Source organism: Triticum urartu, chromosome 5A (genome assembly GCF_056163025.1).
Source record: "Triticum urartu cultivar PI428250 chromosome 5A, HENAU_Tu73, whole genome shotgun sequence".
Lineage (NCBI taxonomy): Eukaryota > Viridiplantae > Streptophyta > Magnoliopsida > Poales > Poaceae > Triticum > Triticum urartu.
In genome coordinates, this window is record NC_141877.1 from 430661229 (window position 1) to 430683098 (window position 21870).

The 21870-nt window shown below is 46.7% G+C and overlaps 1 protein-coding gene across 1 annotated transcript; it reads right to left on the minus strand.

The window, feature by feature from the left end:
* Positions 1-7610: 7610 nt before the first annotated feature.
* On the minus strand, positions 7611-12621 carry LOC125532445 (sugar transport protein 7-like). The gene is made up of 3 exons (XM_087522842.1): positions 12404-12621; positions 9011-9327; positions 7611-8921 (listed from the first exon to the last, which is right to left on the minus strand). Exons 1-3 carry the CDS (start codon positions 12543-12545, stop codon positions 7818-7820), a joined length of 1563 nt encoding a protein of 520 aa, XP_087378968.1. The 5' UTR covers positions 12546-12621; the 3' UTR covers positions 7611-7817.
* Between the last annotated feature and the right edge of the window lie 9249 nt (positions 12622-21870).

The window sequence follows — 21870 nt, forward strand, 5'->3', positions numbered from 1 at the left end:
ATACGACGGAGATGTATCAATGCGTTTGCGGATATGCCGAGGAGTGCTATTGAGGCTGCACAGTTCTTCCGAGGCCAGGAGGGGAACTTGACCGAGAAGCTGTTCTGGTCGCAATTTCTTGTGCCAGAGCATCCGACGCCCTTGAATGACCAAATGAAACAGCTGACGATGCTGCATAGGGTGGCTGGCTTGTCCATGAAGGATTTAATAGTCTGGCTATGGCCAGCCAAACCCATCCCGAGTAGCCACTTCGATTTGGTGAGGCGGCTCATCGACGCGCTGCCTTGAGGTGATACTGTGAAGCGCTCGGCGTGCATAGAGGGAGCTCGAATGGCCTTTGCCCGCGTCAAGATGCATTGGGCAAAGATGAAGGCCACCGATGTGGCGACCGCAGGCCCGCCCGAAGGCAAGGACCACCGCAAGCCGGAGAGGTACTTTGAAGACGTCCTGGCGGGTGGGCCAATGCTCAAAGGACGTTGTATTTGAGTAGATGTATCTGGGTTGTAAAAACTGTGTTTTTGAACCTAGGATTGTAATATATTGATGCTTTTGATCTTAAGTTATTTTCCTCCTAAGCGGCCGTTTAATTCTGAAAGTTTGCCAGTAGTCAGCCTCAACCCCCGTATAGATGCTACGAGGGTGTTCGGCATGGCGCATTACCACACTTTATCCAATGTCTTGGTCCGTGAAGGAGGTGTACGCGAAGTGAACTAGGCAATCGGACTATGCGGCTTTACTACTTTCACTTAGCCATAGGAGTTTGACGGTGGGGCTAAGTACTAGCCCCTTGTGCGTGTGCGGTAGTCCGAACTAAGGTGCCTTTTCCACATGGCTAGACGAAATCTAGCCCCTCGTATAACACGGAATAAATCACCAACGATTTGGAGTACAAGACTAAATCGCCGAATCGCTGACCAGCTCTCGCCTTATCATGACAGTCAGTTTTCGGCTTTCTCTACTGAGGTATTTGACCGGATGAACCAGAAATACAATCGCAGTAGTTCTCTCTTTACCAATTTAGCCGAACGAGCGGAACATAAGGTGGTAAGCATAGAAGCCGGGCAACCCAACTATAGACCAAAGACATGATTCAGAGCCGATGCATATAGTGCAATATGCGGGACGCCGAAGAGTACCCTATAGGTGTTCGGACTTGAAAACGTGCGGAGCCGCATACAGCCCCTGGTGTTAAGACCGGACTAAAGCACGAGTGGCAATTTGAAGTAAGGAGGGAATGAAGAAAGAGATCAGTGCCAAACAAAAGTAGTGATCAACTATTTCCTTTATATCCTGTATAGTCCGTCAAGATGTGCTATTATAGATAATGCCATAGATATCAAGGCTATTTTACATGCCGAGAGTTTTACACAAGGTAAAGCTTTACATAGGGTTGTTGGAAAAAGTAGCGGCTTAAAGATCCTAATGTTGCCCTGCTGCACGTCTGCGCCATTTCTCCTTGGTTAGATATCCCTTGACAGGAGAAGTTGATGGTCGTCTATAAGAAAGGGGAGCTTTAGAGAGTAGCCCCTGTACGACCGTAGATTAGGAAGGTTTTGATGAACCTGTAGTGAAATAAAAGGAAAGAGAGAAAGAAGGTTAATGGTCCGAATATGGTCAAGCCATACTATAGACTCGTTTTCCCGCAGCATGCCACTGACGTTGCCCAAGGTATTTTAAGTGCGTAGTTGTGCACGCGTGGTATGTATGTCGCAACCTTATGGGGCGATCGGTGGAGGCTGAACTGCTAATCAATCTCCAGATCTGCTGAGCTGTCATGCTATAATGTGGACCGGACTCACTTGGCAGTGTCAGGGGCCTTAGTGGCCGAAGAGTTGTTCGGCTTGATGAGGCCGTTCTGTACCTCGGCTGCAAGGGTCGCGGTGTGCTCCTCAGTATGGAGGGAGCGTTCCATATTTCCATTGACTGTGATGACGCCGCACGGTCCGGGCATTTTTGAGCTTTAAATAATCATAATGTGGGACCGCATTGAAGCGGGCGAAAGTAGTTCGTCCCAGCAGCACATGATAACCACTGGGAAAAGGGATGATATCGAAAATCAGGTCTTCGCTTTGGAAGTTGTCCGGAGAACCGAAGACTACTTCCAATGTTAGAGAGCCCGTACAACGGGCCTCCACGCCGGGTATTACTCTTTTAAAGGTAGTATTGATAGGCTTAATTCTTGAAGGGTCAATACCCATCTTGTGGACAGTGTCTTGATAAATCAGGTTGAGACTGTTGCCGCTGTCCATATGGACTCTGGTGAGATGGTATCTGTCGATGATGGCATCAAGTACCAGGGCCGCCGAACCTCCATAACGGATACTAGTTGGGTGGTCCCTGCGATCAAAGGTGATCAGACAAGCCGACCATGGGTTGAATTTTGGGGCGACATGCTCCACGGTGTAGACGTCCCTCAGTGCGTGCTTGCGCTCCCTCCTGGGGATGTGTGTAACATATATCGTGTTCACTGCTTTGAGGTCCTTTCCCCTTGTGTTCGGTATTTAATTTACTGGTCTGTTTAAAAACCCAGCAGTTCCTGTTGGTGTGGTTGGCAGGCTTGTCAGGGGTGCCATGAATCTAGCAAGGCCTATCTAGTATATTGTCCAAATTAGATGGACCGTCTCTATTTCCTTTGAATGGATTCTTCCGCTGACCGGATTTGGAGCCACTGAATCCGGCGTTGACCGTCATATCCTCAGTTTCTTCGTTATTGTTCCGACGCTTGTTTTTGTTATGTCATGGCCTTCCAGTGCCGTCCCTGGCTTCGGAGGTGATGGGGTCGCTGGTGCTATTGCTTCTACGAGCCAACCAGCTATCTTCTCCCGCACAAAAGCGGGTCATAAGTGCAGTAAGAGCTGCCATAGTTTTTGGCTTTTCCTGACCGAGGTGTCGGGCGAGCCATTCGTCACAGACGTTGTGCATAAAGGCCGCTAAAGCTTCAGCGTTCGGACAATCGACGATTTGGTTCTTTTTAATTAAGAACTAAGTCCAGAGTTTGCGGGCCGACTCTCCGGGCAGCTGGACAATGTGACTGAGGTCGTTAGCATCCGGTGGTCGGACATATCTGCCTTGAAGGTTATCTCGAAAAGCATCCTCCAAGTCCTCCCAACTATCAATGGAGTTCTCTAGGAGGCTATCCAGCCAGTGTCGTGCTTGTCCTTTTAGCTTTAGGGGAAGGTATTTAATGGCGTGGAGATCATCGCCACGAGCCATGTGAATGTGGAGAAGAAAATCTTCAATCCATACGGTGGGATCTGTAGTTCCATCGTATGCCTCGATGTTTACGAGTTTACACCCTTCTGGAAATTGGTGCTAGATTACCTCATCGGTAAAGCACATGGGGTGTGCGGCGCCTCTATATCGGGCCACATCACGACGGAGTTCGGATGATGTCCGTATTCGGTTCTCGGCCTAGACTTGGTGATGATTGTCGCGCCAGGCTTGATGGCCGTTGTCTCGTGTCGGAGCACGTCCCCTTGATCCATATATTAATCTGGTATGGCTGGCTCTATTGTCCAGGTCCTGACATAAGTCATATGTGTAACCCGGAGCCGATGCCTCTTTGCCTCTACGGCGGGGTGGCGCGGGCTGGTATTCGGCATAATTAGTCGTTTTGTCCCGTCCACGTGGTGGTCGGTCTGGTTCATCAGCATGGTGGTATCTTGACGGATTTGGCTCAAGGGCCTCGTCGTCGAATTGTGGTAGTAGCATGCATTCTGGGTAGCTCTTTGTTGGGCATCATCCGAGGTGTTATTATCTCCGGTGCCAGTATTGCTATCCTTTTCACGACGAGATCGTGAGTGGCGCCGCTGACGTCGGCGTTTCGGTGGCGCCTCGACGGGCTTGTCCTTAATGGGATCTTGAGTGCCATCAGCGTCCTCCTTTTCGGGCGTATCCACCATGTACACGTCGTAAGTAGAAGTGGCCGTCCAACGCCCGATGATGGGCTGGTTTTGGCCTTGTTCGGCTCCGGCATCGTCGTTCATATCATCGATGTCTTCGGAGGCGTAGTCTAGCATGTCGGTTAGGTCCTCGACAGTGGCTATTAAATGGATGGTGGGTGGGACGTAAAATTTCCCGCTCTCAGCTCCCTGTTTAGGCTAGGCGTAGTTCGGAAGAGACGGCCCCCGTAATGGCGAGAGATCACCTTAGGTCCAGCGCCTCGTTTAGGAGCGAAAGCTGGACAGGTGGCTGAGGATCTGCTGAGCTAGGTCCGGTAATCACCTCTTGGCCGAGCTCAGTAGAAACTGACCTCGTGAGTTCGGAGTTGACATCCCGAGATGAGTCTGGCTTCCCAATGACTAGGGGTGGGCATATTAACCGAAAACCAAACGACCGAACCAAAAAGACCTAGACCGAACCCAAACAGACCAAAACCGAAAGTTTTGGTCACTAATTCGGTCCTCACTTTCTAGGAACCGAAATTAATTCTGGAAGTTCGGTGTTTGGCCTTCGTTACTTGAAGTGACTGAAGAAACCGATATTGCGTGCATATGGACCAAAAGTGTACGTAAGCCCAGTAGCTAATAGCAGGCCAACTAACTCCCGACCCTTCGTTCTCGCGTACAGTCCAGCGCCTCCACAATTCTGCCTGCACTTCCGATTCCCCACCCCATATTTTTATCCTAGTCACACGCGCCGCCTTTCCTCCTGGCCGGCAGCGGTGGCCTGTAGCCGACATGCCTGGCTGGCGGCGGTGGCCTGCAGTCGGCACGACTGGCCGGCGGCGGCCGCCTACAACCAGCGCTTCTCTTCTTCACCCAAGCGGGCGGCATTGGCGGTAGTCTAGATGCAACACTCCTCTCCACCCCGGTGGCCTGCGGTGGCTTGCAGCCAACGCTCCTCCTATCCACCTAGCCGCTGGCGGCGGGGTGTAGCCGAGGCTCCTTCTCTTTGATTTTTGGTCTTCCAATTTGATTGCATCAGGATGGATTCTGATTGGAGTATGAGATCTGATGAACCCACATGACGTTCTTCCTTGTAGAATCTGATTTTTACAGGCATGATCTTGTTTCAACCGTGTGCATCAATTTTATTTGCAAATCAATTCGAAAGCGTGCTCGTATTTTTCCTTCTCTAATCTGTATTGGTCAATCTGGTCCCAACCAAAGACTGAACCGAATTATCGGGCCACCGAACTCCTCGGTTAGTTGTTTTGCAAATGACCGATCGGTCCCTGTTTTCTCACAACCGAATTTCTTCAAAACCTGAGAAACCGAATCGATCGGTTCGGTTTAACCAGGCGACCAGCCCTACCGATGACAAGGAGAGTCCTGTTGGACTCCGGCCCGTTGACAACATGGTCATCTCTGGGTCTCCGGCAGGTAACTCCATAAAAGGGGAGAGTCCGGCGGGGTTTATTCTCCCGTTTTTGGACAGAGTGGCCCGCTCTGGATTTAAGGCCGAGGCGGCTATGAGGGTCGATCCCTGAGCGAAATCTGATGATGGACGGGCTTCCTTCATGTGGATGAGGAGCGGCGGCCGGGGCCGAGAACCCTTCGAAGATCAAATCTCCTCAGATATTAGTGATGTAATTCAGGTTTCCGAACCTGATTTGGTGACCAGGGGTGTAACTGTCGATCTGCTCAAGGTGACCAGTTGAATTGGCACGCAGAGAGAAACCGCCAAACACGAAAAGTTGACCAGGGAGAAAGGTCTCCCCGGAAACAGCATCGTCGCTGATGACAAGATGAGCCATCGATCCTACTGTCGACGACATAGCGGAACTCTCAATAAAAACACCAATGTCGGTGTCAAAACCGGCCGATCTCGGGTAGGGGATCCCGAACTGTGCGTCTGAGGATCGAAGGTAACAAGGGACAAGCGGGACACAATGTTTACTCAAGTTCGGGCTCTCTTAATAGAGGTAAAACCCTACGTCCCGCTTGATTGTATTTGATGAGTATAAAGGTTACAAGAGTTGATCTACCTCAAGATAGTAATGGCTAAATCCTAGATGTCTAGCTTATGTGAATTCTGATCGTCCCTAGTTTATATACACACCGGAGGGGCCTAGGGTTGTACAGTTGTAGAGGAAGGAAATTACATATCCGGACACCAATCTTGCCATCCACACATAGGGGAATTCTACCCGGACACGAGGGAAGGTCTTCTGCCTTGTATCTTCACGGTCCATTAGTCCGGTCCATATCAAATAGCCCGGACACCCGAAGACTCCATAATCCAGGACTCCCTCACACACCACCGTGACGATGATATCCAGATGCTTTCTGGAACACGTCACGCGCCGTCAATATCTGAGAGATCAGTGGCTGAGCGGTAGGTACCTTTCAAAGTCGTGCGACTGGATCCTGATGCTAGCTAAGCTCAAGCATCACAATCAAACTTTTTTGTTTAACCATATTTTAATAATTCACATTCAAAAACTGAAATTTTGGGATGTGACACGGGTTGTTTTGGATACAACACTACGATATAGTGCACTGGGACTCGAAAATTGCTTTTGCAGCTCGGCCTCTACGGAGGCCGTTTCCTAAAAATTCAAAATTCAACAAAATTTATGTTATTACATTTCGAAAAATTCTGAAAAAATACAGACATACATGGAGGCATAACACACATGTGTGTATATTTTCAGGACGAAATATGTTGAAATGAGGGCTGTGTAAAAAAGACAAATATGTGATTTTTAATACATGATACTATTCATCTCAAAAGTCCATGAATTTGTTCTTTTTGCAGAGATCGCATCTCAAAGTATTTCATTCTGAAATTTTACACACATACACATCACATCCTTGTGTACTTGTACAATTTTCTTTTCAGATTTTCTGAAACCAAAAAGAATGAATTTTATTTTTTTTTCTTCAAAAAAATTGGCCTTCATGGAGGCCGAGCTCCAAAATGCCGTTCTCACTGGGATTGCTATATCTAAGCATCTATTTACTGTCACCACATATAGCTTCAGATATAGTGCACTGAGACTCAAAAATGCGAAATGGAGAACAAGTTTCATGGAGGCCTTAAATTGGAAACATTTAAACAAAATTAAACTTTTCGGTTTTAAAAAATTCTGAAAAAAATACACACATACCTAGACACATAATGTACATGTGTAAAATTTCAGATTGAAGTACGTTAAAGTGAGAGCTACACAAAGTAAACAGATCTGGGGCTTTTTAGTATATGTATTATTCATCCTTATGTTTTTTTGCACATGATATGTACTATTCATCCTTAAAGTCCTTCATTTTTTTTGTGCAACTCACAATTCAAGGAATTTCATCCTGAAATTTTACACGCATACACATTACATCCTTGTATGCATGTGTATTTTTTTTCAGAATTTTGTGAAACTCAAAAGTTTGAATTTTGAAATTTCAAAGATAAGGCCTCCGTCGGTTTCCAAAACGCCCTACTACTCAATGAGACTGCCCTAAGAAGTATAGAGCATGATTACCGAAAGAAAAGAGGAAAGCACCGATATTTTCTATGTATGTTTTTTCGTAATAACGCACTGTGGTTAGTAGTTTCTAGACACTTTTTAATAAGATGACCGTATGCATCGTTGCAGAGGCCAGGGGTAAGCCTCCTTAAAAAAAACTTGTATGTTTCTTAGGCACGCTAGGAAAACACTGACCACGCCCTACTCACGCTATCCAAGCATAGGACGAGAGCATACGCTTCACACCCACCAAAAGTGAGCGCGTGCGGGTGCGGCGTGTGTGCACTCTGATACAACACGATGAGTTAGTAGAGCTAACTAACGCAGACGCACACGTTCCAACCACTGCAAGCACGCGCGCGTCGCGTGCTGTGAGCCACGCATATCTATATCCGCTGTTCACAAATGATTTTCACTTGTGAATGCTGATATCGGCAAGAGCACTATCCCCAGCGGGTCCCCATCCGTCCTCGAGTGGCATGCCCGGCATGACGTTCTTCCAGAACCCGTGCTTGCTCCAGAGCAGCACCATCTGCTCGATGGGCACGCCCTTGGTCTCCGGCAGGAAGACGTAGACGAAGGCGGTCATGACGGCGATCCACGCAGCGAAGAAGATGAAGATGGCGAACTTGAAGGCGCAGAGCAGCGACAGGAACGCCTGCGCGATGATGAAGGTGAAGAAGAGGTTGACGGCCACCGTGATGCTCTGCCCCGCCGACCGCGTCTCCAGGGCGAAGATCTCGCTCGGCACCGTCCACCCCAGCGGCCCCCACGACCACCCGAACGCGAGCATGAAGAGGCAGATCACGAACACCACCGCGATCGAGCAGCCCCGGGATAGATGCTTGTCTGCGTCGAACTTCACCGCCAGTATCGCCGCCACGATCACCTGGCAAATGATCATCTGGATGCCGCCGCTGATGAGCAGCTTCCTCCTGCCAAGCCGGTCGACGGTGGCGATTGAAATGAGCGTGGAGAACAAGAGCACGGCGCCAGTGAGCATGGAGGAGTATAGGGACCAGCTGGCGCCGAAGCCCATGCTCTGGAACAGCACCGGCGCGTAGAAGAGGATGGAGTTTATGCCCGTCAGGACCTGGAATGCCGGCATGCACACGGCCATCACCAGCTGCGGCCGGTTGCGCCGCTCCAGGATGTTCCGGAACGGGTGCTTGATGGTGTTGGCCAGTTCACTCGCCTCCGCCATGTCCGTGAACTCGGCGTCGACATCCGCGGTTCCTCGGATCAGCTCCAGCACACGCCGACCCTCCTCGACGCGCCCGCGCTCGATGAGGCTGTTCGGCGTCTCGGGGAGGAGGATCCCGCCCACCGTCATCAGCAGCGCCGGCGCTGCCACAAGACCAAGCGAGAGACGCCAACCCCACGGCTTGATTTTTTGCGTGCCATAGTTGATCATGTTCGCCGAGAAGATGCCAAGCGTCGTCGCGAGCTGGAACATCATGTTCAGCCCGCCGCGGAGGTGCGCCGGCGCCATCTCCGACAAGTACAGCGGCACAGCCTACGATGGCACCAAGAAGTTGTTCAGTGGCAATGCTGTACAAGCACACATGCAATCACCCACTCTCCGTATGTCTGAGCTTACCACACCTGATTGCCGAAACCGATGCCGACGCCAAGCATGACGCGGCCGAGGATTAACGTCGTGAGGTTCACAGCCGCCGCGTTAAGGGCTGCGCCGATAAGAAAGCTGATGCCGCCGCAGATAATGCTGGCACGGCGGCCGTAGTTCCTTGTCACCGGCGCGGCCGCAAGTGTAGAGACTTGGCCGGAGAGATAGAGGATGGATGTGAAGGCAGAGAGGGCCTGGTTGTCGTACTTGCAGTAGTTGTCTAAGCTTACCAAGTTCTTTCGCCGGAACACCACCGGGAAGAACCTCTCGAGGAACGGGTCCATGGTGTTTACTCCTGTAGCAACATGTGTAATAAGTTAGACAGAGTGACATAGGGATGAAAACGGAACGAAACCGGACGGAACTGGATGCTACCATATTTGTTTTCATTTTTTTTTGCAGAAGTGAAAATGAATACAGAAATCCGGAATGAATATGAAAACAGATACTATCGAAAACGAACGCGGAGCGGATACGGAAACGAAAGCAGGTGTTGGCTGGAAGTTAAAACTCCCTTGGACCATAGATAAAACCCAGGCAAACTAACAACCTTAGTTAATTGAACATGGCTACAAAATAACATGATTAGGTTAGCGACTTAGCGTAGTATTGTGTTAGTACTGGACAATTACGTAGGGCCTAGTTGAGTAGGTGCATGGTTGTAGAAGTTGGGCCTCACATCGATCATTCTGCTCATTTTGTCATTGTTTGTTGTTTGATTATTGGGCTACAAAACAGCCAGAAGCCCATAGTAAAACTAGAAATTCTATATTCACGGAATTGGAAAGTTCTGTTTCCATGCATGTTCCGCCGAAAAACATCATTCTGTTTTTGTTTCCGATTAAGCGTAAAAAATTCTATTTTATTTTTTGTTTTGCAAATTTCCGTATTTCCTTTCCGTTTTAAGTTTCCACTCCGTTTTCATCCCTAGAGTGACATCAACTTTGGAATTATCAGGCTTCTGTTGTTCGGGTTGACTAATTATGACCCATATGCTTGTTGAATACCAGTTTTAAAATGTTCACTAAGGTAGGCACAAATAGATGGCAAATACCCTTTGGAACGTGGTGGTAATTACACCTGGTTACGTATTATATATATATTCAGAAAAAGTCAAAACGTTCCAAAACTTTTTCGCAACAAAGTTGAGCTGTCGTTTTTGGCGTACAAAAAATATTCTGCAACGGAATATTCTCTGACAAAATTCTGACAAAAATGACAAGTACTCTCTGACAATAGCGTGAACAGTATGGCGTATATAGCGACAAATTTGTTTTTTTACGTCCACAACAACATGAAAGCATTTCTTCGCGAAAGTTTTTATACGAGTGCAACAATAATCTACTTTGTTCGTAAAAAGTTTCAGGATTTTTGACTTCCTTACAAATTACAATTTTAAAAAATCAGGTGTAATTACACCCGAGAGCCAAACATTCTAGTCCGATTGACTAGTATGGCTCATACTCTGGTGTACCCAACCCGGACAACTTTATGCCTATTCGCAATATTGTTGAGGAAGTGGTCGTCCTTCATGATAATTATTGAGCTACACACTAAGAAACTCGATGGAGTTAACTTTAAGGTGAACTTTGAAAAGGCATACAACAAAGTAAACTGTTATTTCTTTTGAGCAAGCCCTTCGCGGGAATGATTTACGGTTGAATGCAGGCAACAAGTGGACTCTTATGTTCAAGGAGAGAGTGTTGGGGTTAAGGTCAATGGTGATAGCAGTCATTATTTCCATACCCAGAAGGGATTGAGGAAGGTGACCCCATGTCACCAATTCTATTTAAAATAGCGCAGATATGTACTCTATTCTTATAGCAGAGGCTAAGGAGGATGGTCGGGTTGGGGACCTTATTCCACATCTGATTGATGAAAGTGTGACTGTCCTCTAGCATGTGGTTTACATGGTCATTTTTATGAACATGACCTTAAAAAGGCGATTAGTTTGATCACGTGTCTTCCCGAACAAGTTTGGGGTGTGAAAACTAATTTGCACAAAAGTAAGATATCCTATTTTGGTAAGGCCAAAGAGGAGAGCCAGTACATGCATCTATTTGGCTGTGAGGTGGGATCCCTTCCATTTGCATACATCAGAGTCCTCATTCATCACTATAGGCTCACCAACAAGGAATGGAAAGTAGCTGAAGACTATTCCCAAAACAAGCTCAACAGTCGCAAGGGTAGGCCTTTGTCATATGGAGGACGACTTACCCTCATCAACGTTGTTCTTCGAGCCTATTCATGTTCATGCTCTTTTTTTAGATACCTAAAGAGGGGATGGTATTCATCATTATTGTTGTTTTTGTGACCAAGAGGAAACTATTCATCATTATTCCCATCATGTTCATTCGCCTCTTTGATTTGATGTGGATGGTATTCGCCATAATCTGAAGGGTCACACCCGAGTAGGAGTTTGTGCCATTCTTTGCGCAATTTGGAATTGCCTAAATGATTGTGTTTTTAACTAATATATTTTCCCTTTTTTTGCAGATTATCTTCGGAGCTACGGCTTCAACTCGTACATGGTCATCACTACAACATGTAGACACGCAAGGCTTATGGCCGTCGGGTGCATCCGCTTGGAAACGGTCGCACATTGTTTGTTCAACCAGTTTAAATGGCGTGCCAGTAGCAGATTATGTGGATGAACTATGTAGTAATTTTGTTTCGGCAAGGTGTGGTCGTGTCTTGCTGTGAACCTTTGGCACTCGATGACTTGGAGTTATTTTATGTTTAATAAAAAAATGGTTGTAGGCATAGCATGATGGGGAGGTCTGGGTTATCCATTTTTGGTTTTTTAGAACAATTATTTTGATTATTCATGGAAAAAATCCATATACTTATCAGGAGTTTGATTGGATTGGCTTCAAAGTTACAGATCGCTACAACGTTACGTGATGATCCTGCTAGTAGTATAAGACATCCGATATGTACGTATTTACTGCCTGCATGCTTCTAAAAACTCTCTCTTCTCTTTGATAACCTAAACCTAACAGCATCCAGCATCCGAGTAAAATTCGGTAGCTAGGGTTTCCTCTTCGCCTAGAGGCTACCTCTTCTAGCTAGAATAATCGAGAAGCCCGACCCCGACTTGTGAGACTGTGAGAAGCGTGTTCGGTTTAGGTTATCACAACAGTATGAATTGCTACATGCTGTTAGGTTTTGAGCTCGGCTTAGAAACAACACATAGGGGTCTACCTGTAGGGTCAATGGCAACAAGCACGGCAGAGAAAAATAGCCACACTCGTACTGTACAACCGAACCCCAAGTGAGTGGCTCAACCGAGATATAATAATGAAAAGGATAGAACAACATGATTGTTCATGCATGCACCTAGCCTAGCTAGCTAGCTAGTGGGTACGTACCGGAGATCCCGATGTCGTAGCCGAAGATGGAGCCCCCGATGGCGGCGACGACGCAGGCCATGGCGACGGCGAGCGTCATTTGGCCATTGTACTCCGCCGCCCTCTCCTTCTTCACCCCCAGCGGAGCCATGCCGCCAGCCATCCCCTCTCCCGGAACAGTTCAAGTCAAGGGGCAGTCGTGTGCACGTACGTTATGGCCAAGGAGCAAGAGCTCTCGACTCTACTACTACCACATGGTCATGGGAGAAGCAATGCGCGCGCTACCTTTTTGTAGCTCCGCATAGGGGAGCGACAGGAGTGGCGGGGGCAAGTAACATCGCCGTCACATCAGGTGTTGGTGACACGCGCGCCACCTTTCTGGAACAAATCGTGCCTCGCTCGATCCGATCCGAATCGATCGACGATCGATCGCGCCATGTGTGAACACGAGCAGCACGATGTGGCGCCGCTATGTGGTGTGCGTCGACCACGTCGGCGCACATTCTGCCAATGCCGATGCCACCCGGAGGTCCACAGCCCTGTGCCCGGCACTTGCCCCGGTCGATCGCCTCTGATAAGAACCAGGTTATTCCGCTGTCCCACAGGACAGTACGGTTAACAATAGTGCGATGCTGAGCTGCTGACAGATAAAACGTCTCGTCGCCGGCCGTCGCGACCCATGGTACGCACGGCTCCGGGCGTTGGCTTTGGCTGCACTGAGGTGAGGTGCCGTCCCGTCCTTCCCTTGTGTCCCGTCCCGTCCCGGTGGCACGTAAGGTGGCGAGGACGAACCCTGTCGCGTCCAACGCATCTTTCTCTTTTCTGAGAGGAGACGAGTCCTGTTTCGGGGAAGCATACGAGTGGTTGAAGCTTCAGCGGGACAAGTCAGCAAGTGCGTGGCCGGCGACGGCGTGCGCCTGTCGCCAGAGTTGTGGGGCGGAAGAACAGTATTGCGTCCATGGACGGAGCTATCCAATGACCCGTCGTGGATCTCGGACATCCGTGGGCTGCCTTTACGCCCCCCTGCCGGCAATGATTACGATCTTGATGTATGTGCAAAGGCGCCGCAGAGCGCAGATCTCCTGCGTGTTGGACGATGAAATGATTCGTCTGTGGACTATGCATGCAGGTGAACTAGGGTGTGCTTGCTTCATGATAGCATGCCCTGCCAATTTTTGCCAACCCCAAAAATTGGCTAGCGCTTTGTTGGCCAATTTTTTTGGAAGATTCGTGAAGGAAATGTGGGGGAGCTGGCAAGAATCTAGAGGCAACCAAGAAATTAGCAACTGACCACGTGAAAGCCAAAATATCATGACCTATGTACTACTAGCACAAAACGCCAGATTGGTTGGACGCACACTTGGGCTTCGTCCTCGGGAAGACGACGGGACGAAGAACAGTACTACCGACAATGATTGCGATATTCGCAAAACTATATAGAAAGACGTCGCAGATCTCGTGCGTGTTCTGGACGAGGAAATGATGATTCGCCTATGGACTATATATGAGAGGATGCAGGCGGACTACTAGGTCATAGCAGATGGTCCTGAATTATTGAAACTGTATCGTGTGCATCATTGTCCGATGAGCATGATAAAGCTAATAGGTGGCTCTTTGCTTTCGTCTGTCCTATCTAGAACAAAGGTGAGTGCAAGGTGCATGCACTCACAGCACGATCGAGATCAGATGCCCGAGTTTATGAATGTGACATTTCCTTTGACGCACATGCTTGCACAGTGCCGTTACATACATATCCTGCTGCTCCTGCAAGTAAATTAAGTTAAAGCCGATATGCCGCGAGAAAATAAAATTGTAACACATTCTTAAAAAAGATAGAAAAAATTGAACTAGACGCCCAGCAAGACAAAGATAAGCTAGCTATCTAAGAGATAACAAAATGCCAATTATTTGTTTCTTAATCCTTTGTTGTTGTTAGGCTGGGTAATATTTGCTTGGTCTACAAAATTGAGTAAGAAATGGCCCAAAAAGTATATGATCGTTTGCAATGACCTCATGTTATTACTGGTCATTGCATGTAGATGTCCCAAAAACCGGCCTGCAACATATTTCGATCATCTATGAAGCCCTTTTATCAACACAAAGGATAATATAGTAATACGTATTGGACTTGATAGGTCGACAGAGGTAATAAAGCTCTCCATATACTCGTCCTCATAGGTCACAATCACAATATCTATTGAGTATCGCACTTATGCGATTTTTTACCTTCCAAAGTAAGCATAACATATCAGTTGCTGCCACGAGGTAAAGAATTTTGTTATGCGCAAATTGATTGCATGTATCTTAACCTGAGCAAATGGTATCGTTCGAGATAGTCGTAGATCGCAGTTACATGGTGCCAGGGGCGGAGCCAGGGGGGACGAGCAGGGGCCTGCCCCCTCCCCCCCCCCCCCCCCCCCAACGATCGACAAATTTAGTAGCAGCGGCGAGTAATTGTCAACGAGATTAGATCAATATATGTACTCCCCCCCCCCTATACTCGAATTCTGGCTCCGCCACTGCATGGTGCGCTTTTGCTCCATCTTAAAACATCTATTACTAAGAAATGAACCAAAAAGCACACAATTAGATGCAATGACCACAGTCCTCATTGGTGTGTGTGGTGTCTCTTTTATGTGTGCTTAGTCAGCGGGTTGTGACGATTTTCACATTCTTTTTCGTTAATTAGCATGGCAACTCTCTCCCTTTTAATTACTGCATATGGCAAAATTTAGGGGGTTGACTAGTTTTAGACTTGAAACTAGTTGTTCCTTAAACAACAGTACACATGCAAGCTAACATGGTAAGGCTTAGGAAAAATAACTTGCAAGTAAGTGAGGAGTTTGAGTTTCGAGGGATGCAAACTAGAATTTGCTCCATGATGTATCCCTAGGTTCGGATAGTTGACAGTCTCCTATTTCTTGTTGGTGGATGTTCGAACAACAAAGGTTCTAAGACCACAAAGATCTTTGCAGCGTTGTTCACAAAGAACATGCCACATATGCCATCATGGCTTATGGACTACAATGGTCAAGCCTTAGTCAGGGTTGATCTTGCACGAAGAAGGTGATCACCAGACATTTTCATAATCTTGATTACCCTAGAAAGGGGATTCCTTGTCAAGCTCATGGTTCGGCTCTGGTCTCCTGCCCGAACGTCGTGGTTTGCTAGCTTGTTACCCGCTATGACCCCATCGATCATGAAGAAAATGCGCTCTCCTTCGAGAGGCCAAAGCACATTGACCATCATTCCATTGCGCTCTACAAGGACACTGCTGAGATCAAGACTTCCGACTACCCCCACAAGCTATGGCCTGGCCCGGGGTTCGATTACTTTTTTAGGAAAATTGGCGACGTGTGCGCCGTTATTGCACCGTCTGGGAAGACCGTGTGAGTGTTTGCACCCTCGTCATGGTGTAGCACGAAAACACCCCCATCCGAGTTAAGCTCCCTGACAACGATATTGTCGTCATCAAGATCGCCATGTGTGACTTTCGCGCTCACGGAATCATCCCTATGGACCCACTACCCTTTTCGTCCAGCGACAAGGACAACTCCAACCAGGATTCCAGTGGATGGTACTCCACATTCTTAGATGCCTGTGTCACCACCATCCGCGACTTCTGGGCATCCATGGAGCGCTCTGGAGGGACTCCCTTCCACTATCTTCATGCAACCCTCCCTCATCCCCGGTGCTGGGATGGAACAGGGCTCGTGCCGTTGCTGATCGCGCTGCCGCTCCCTCCTCCTTGTTGACCGCCATTGTCGCAAATGATGATCCCGTAGCCCTCCTCCTCCCCACTCCTGGGCCATTCCCTCTGGGACGACCCATAGGCCTTTTTGGGGAACATAGTAGAACATAAAAATTCATCCTATGGATCAAGTTCCCAGGATCACTATGTAGATGCATACAAGGTTAGATCTGATCGTTACCAACTTCAAGTAGCAACAGAAGGAGAGTTGTGTAGATCATTCTTGAAGTCCCGTGAACAATCCCTCGAAAGAAGATTGAAAGCATGATATCTCTACGGATTGCACATGTACCGAAGTAGTGGTTTAGCAAAGTTTCACCGTCTAGAACTAAGAGCTGCTGAGAAAACTAGAGGGATAAGTAGCCTAGCGGCATCGACGTCTAGATCAACGAGATGCGAGGGAGAAACTGGGCGCAGGGCAGCAACGAGGCAACCTCCAAGGGTTTGGGTGTGTTCTAGGGATTGCCCCTGCTCACACATGTACACGCAAACCACCCCTCCCGATCACCCCGCCGTATGCCGCGCGAGGCAGAGAAACCCCCCCAAAAAATCTCGCCTTGACTTCTACCATGATTTTCTAAGTCATGGAAGGCCCAAAGAAACGCATATAGGTGTGCTGCCGGCCCGCCGAGGACCAAAAGCCTATTTTCCCTCGAATTTTTTGTCATAGAAGTAGGTGCCCTACACATCCATTATTGGTTCATGTTTTTGTCTCTATTATTGTCATGGAAGTGATGATAGAAAATATTTATGATCGGACCAAAATGTCACGGATGTCTTTTTCTTATAGTGTCCCCTCCTCTTTAATCTTGCGGTTGACGCCCTTGCGGCTATCCTGGATAAACTAGGATCGCATGTCACATCACTTGTGTGGCTAGGCATTTAATACCTAGTAGTGGCTTCACGCATCTACAATATGCGGATGCACCATGATTATGGTGGAGGGTTCGGATCTTGATATTATCAATCTCAAGTTCCTCCTTCTGTACTTTGAGTGTTGGGAAACATAGTAGAAAACAAAAATTTCCGCCCTACGACCACCCAGGAACAATGGAAGTAAACGAGTCGGTGTAGATCGTACTTGGAGTCCCTCGAACCATTGATGAAGATCCCGTGAACCGCCCTCGAACGGAAGACCGAAAACATGACCTCTCTACTTGGTTGCAATCTCAAGTTCCTCCTTCTGTGCTTTGAGGCCATGTCCGGTCTTAAGGTCAACTTCGGCAAGAGCAAAGTTGTAGTTTTAGGGTACTCGGATGACGAGCGACAGTGGATTACCGAAAACCTGAACTGCAGTTTGTCCTCCTTTCCCATTGCATACTTAGGGATGTCGATGTCGTATTCGTGAATACCCTTTAGTGAGTTGGACCCGCTTATGGGTCACGTCGTGTCTAGTTCGAAGAATTGGTGCGGATGTCTTACGTCCAGGGAGTAAGACCGTTCTTATTGACTTCTCCCTTTCTAGTCTCCCCATGTATATGATGGGGTTGTATATCCTATTGGAGGGAGTGCATTACTCCTTCGATAAATACATCTCCCACTTCTTCTGGAAAGCGGCGGATAGCTGGCAAAAATACCATGTGGTGAAGGGGGATAATATTTGCTTACCTAAGGACATGGGAGGTGTTAGCAACCATGCATATTATCGCATGAATGTCGACCGCATGGTTAGGTGGATCTGGTGGATCCTTTGTGTGGAAGGGGGGACTTTGGCTACAACTTATTCAAACTAAGTACCTACAGGGGCGGTCCTTCCTTGCCTATGAATGTTCGGAGGTGATACCTCCTTTTAGTGATTCGGCAATGGAACAGAAATGTGTATCCCGCACCTATTTTCCCCTAGAGGAGACCCTGGGTTATCAAACCCACGAGAGGAAGATTCACTTGAAGCGATAGTCTCTATGAAGATTTTGTTAAAGGATCAATTCCAGCTTTTGACCGGATAAATCAAACAAATAGTGATTCAAACACTTCTAATAAAAGAGGTACGGGTATGAGGTCTTAACGCTTACAACCATGTATTTGTGTTGGGACCAGATATGATCTTAATTTGTGCGCTGGAAGTCACCCATCGGGATGTGCATCTTACAAACCGAAGTGGGGGATGTGTCCAAATAACATGTTGACCGACACGAGTCATGCATCAGGAATCAATTATGCGATGCACGATTGAAGAATACATCTTGAAGATTGATTGATTACAAATATTTCTTACAATGGTTGCCTTGTGCGATGCACGATTTCAAGTATGAACTAGATGAGGAAGCACTATGGTGGTGATAGTGGCTATGGAGATGGAAATGACGACGACTAGGGTTTGTGGATGATGACGAAAATGGTTTAGTTCTGGATTCATTCGATGCTCCCGCGTTGACATTTTGATGGCCCACCTTCATGTAAGTTGTTCAAGTGGACGATCTGCCTCAAAATCCATGCCATACGACTGCTTATACGAACGCTCATGATCATATGGAATCTCGACTTTTGCGCTGTTTCTTCTGGCACACCTCCTGTTGATTCCTTCTTTCTTCATTTCCATTGCTTTCCATGTTCCCACATGATTTCTTCCCTTTTTAGCCCATTTCCTGTGGAACACATCAAAGAGAGGATTTGTGGAATCCTTTGCATTCATTTGTCATTAGTAACAATATCAAAGCGAATATCTCTTTTTAAATGAAATATCTCGGTCTAAACAAGGGTGAATGAGTGTAAAAATATCACTCATCAACTCCCCCAAGTTTAAACTTGATCATCCTCGAGAAACATAGAGAAAAATCTGAATTATAAGGAACTTAGTTGTTTAAACCGAAATAACGAGAAGGTTTTGGTTCAATTACGATCGGTACACCTAGATAGCCCTCCGCTTCTTGACCTAAAAACTTAGCATAGCTGTAGCGGTGGCATGATTATTGTGCAAGTGTTAGTGAATCAAAGATTATTAACACAAAGTTCTTGATCTACTAGATAAAACAACTTTGCAACACTACATTCTATTTATTCTAGACAAAACTTTCTAGCCGGGAGTGCACAGAAGAGGATCTTTGATAGAGCCATAAAAACATATTGTAGGGAGTGAAAGGCATGAAGAAAAACATGATGCTTTAGTGCTCATAAACATGCCCACAATTATCTCATCCTCAAGGCTATTAAGCACTTTATTTCAACCATTGTTTGCTGAAACTCTGATTGTCATGTGAAGGGATTATGCCAGATAAGTGATCATGCATAGTGCATCGCTATGTATTAATGTTTGGGAACTATGGACCTTGGATATTTGTCTCTTTCGAGCTCATTTCATCAGTCCCCTTTATTAACCATATACACACCAATTCAAGAGAAAGCTGAATAATATGCATTTGTAGTGTTGCCACTATGTACGGTAACAAACTCATAGCCGAAATTCGAGCTATCGCTCTTGGTGGATCATTCATTGGCTAGCTGAGTCCTCAACATAACATCAAGAAAGGTGACGAAGCCACATTTACACACGTGCACGTGCATAGAGTAGCAGGGCCAGGGCACCAGCAAGAAGCTGAAGCACCATGTAAGAGATACAACACAATTTTTTGGCGTAATCTCGTTCACCCTTCAACTAAATTCCTCTAGAGAATTTAATCCACAAGTGCTATCAAGCAGTGGTGGAGATATGGCACGGCCGAATTGGCCGTGGCCCGCCCAGGCCATGCAATTTTCCTGCAGTATATATGTATTTTTGGCCAATGAAACACAACCCCTAGAATAATTTCCTACAGTCGGCCTGCCCAGATTTCTGGGCCAAGCTCCGCCACTGCTATCAAGTCTATTAAAATTAACAATATCGGGTTGAGCATTTCAAACATAATATTCTCTACAATTTTTCTAAACACCCAAGTCTTTGAAGACTTTCTCTTGTGCATGGTTATTCTCAGTTAAGATCATTTCATTTCAAAACTGTCCCACGAAAAGTCATGATTATCTAGATCTTAAACGGAACAAAGGCTACAAAATTATTTCAGCTACTAGAACACAACCTTTTGTCTTAATTATCAAGACTTACTCCCGTTTGCACATATAACACATACTACTACTACATCTACTTTAAGTATTTCAAATGCAAAAGACGGGAATCGTAGGACATACCTTCACGGTTGTGAATTTACACACTTCTCTTCCTTACTCTCTTGCATTCCACATTATCCAGCGTAGATCAACTCCTCTGAATACAAAAATGCAAACTAACTCCAAGGGGCAAAAAGAGTAAGAGAAAAGCAAAGCTTTTTGGGGGGGCTTTTGAAAACTAACTTGCAAATAAAAAATCGCAAAGGAAAAAAACAAAAAACAAAAGCAAATAAAAAAGAAAAGTGTTGGAACAAAGCAGCACGAGTGTTTTGAAGCTCCACGAGCTTAAGTACAACCTCATTACAATTTATTCAAATAATACTACTACATCTTGATGTATAAGTGGTGATGGCCTCCCCCAAGTTTAAGTTTTTGCAAGCCCACGGCGGGGTCATTGTGGCGGTTGGTCAGGAGCCCAGTCTTGGCTCCAGTTGGAGAAGTTCATGTTCATGTTGGTGGACGTGCCTCGAAGGGACACAACGAGGTTTCCCATATCATTAATTGAGCCCTGGAGGCTGCTGAGGTCTGCATAGGTGGTGCAGGCTCCTTGTTGTGGCTGCTCCTCTTCTCCATCGGTGGCGAGTTCTTCTTCATCTACCTGCTTAGGTTCTCCTGCCTATGAACATAATGCAATTGTCCATCTTCTATGGAAAAATGGTTAGGCATAGGAGTGGGCAACAAGTGTGCCACTCTAGGTATTATGATGGAATGATGACCACGGCTAACTAATACTATTCCAGCGCTAGTAAGAACACGAATATGAACAAGGTTGTTACCGACAATGGGGCAAAGGTGATTGTAGTTGAGACCAAGGGATTTGGCCAACATAGTGATCACTCCGTCGCACACGATATCTCCTTGTGCATGATTTGCTTGATGCGTGAGGTGTAGCAAAATTATTGCCCCTAAGTTGGGAGAATAACCGACATCAAGGTTTGTTGCTTTCCCCAGAATTATCATATTCTATTCATTCACGTTAGAAACTTCTCCTCATTCCTGCACCGAGTTAGTGATAACATAATAGAAATAACATATAACAGGACTTTCAATACTACTGGCTCTTGAGCAACGAATGCTCATCTCATTGAAGGATTGCTTGGGTGCGGGTCAGTAAACTCATAAACATTGCGGATGTCATCATGGTTGTTGGGGAAGCCAAAGTGGTTACACCACTCATCGAGAGTGATGTCGAAGTCTTGGTCCAAGAGACGTAAACAAAAAAGATGTGTTTTTTGTATTTATATATAGCATGCTTATACATTGCATATTTTGTTAATGTTCCTTTTTATGCTTAATGTGATTTTTTGTTGTTAATGTGCTTTTTTGTATGCTTATTTATTTTTTATCCTTATTAATTGTTTATTCTCTTGTAAATGCAGGTTAATTTGCTAATCATGGGCAAGGCCGACGACGCGGGTTTCGTAAGCAAATTGAAAGAGCTGTTAGTTGGAGTGGATGACCCTGTCAGGTGCCCCCCGACTACTTGAGGACGACACCTCATAGGGAGGTCCAGGGGTGTGGGGAAGAGCCCCTAGAGGAGGAGGGGGTGTGGGGAGAGCCCCTAGAGGAGGAGGGGGTGGGGAAGACGAGGTCGGGGCAAGAAACTGTGTTCCGTGTCCAACATAGGGGGGTCGTCTTT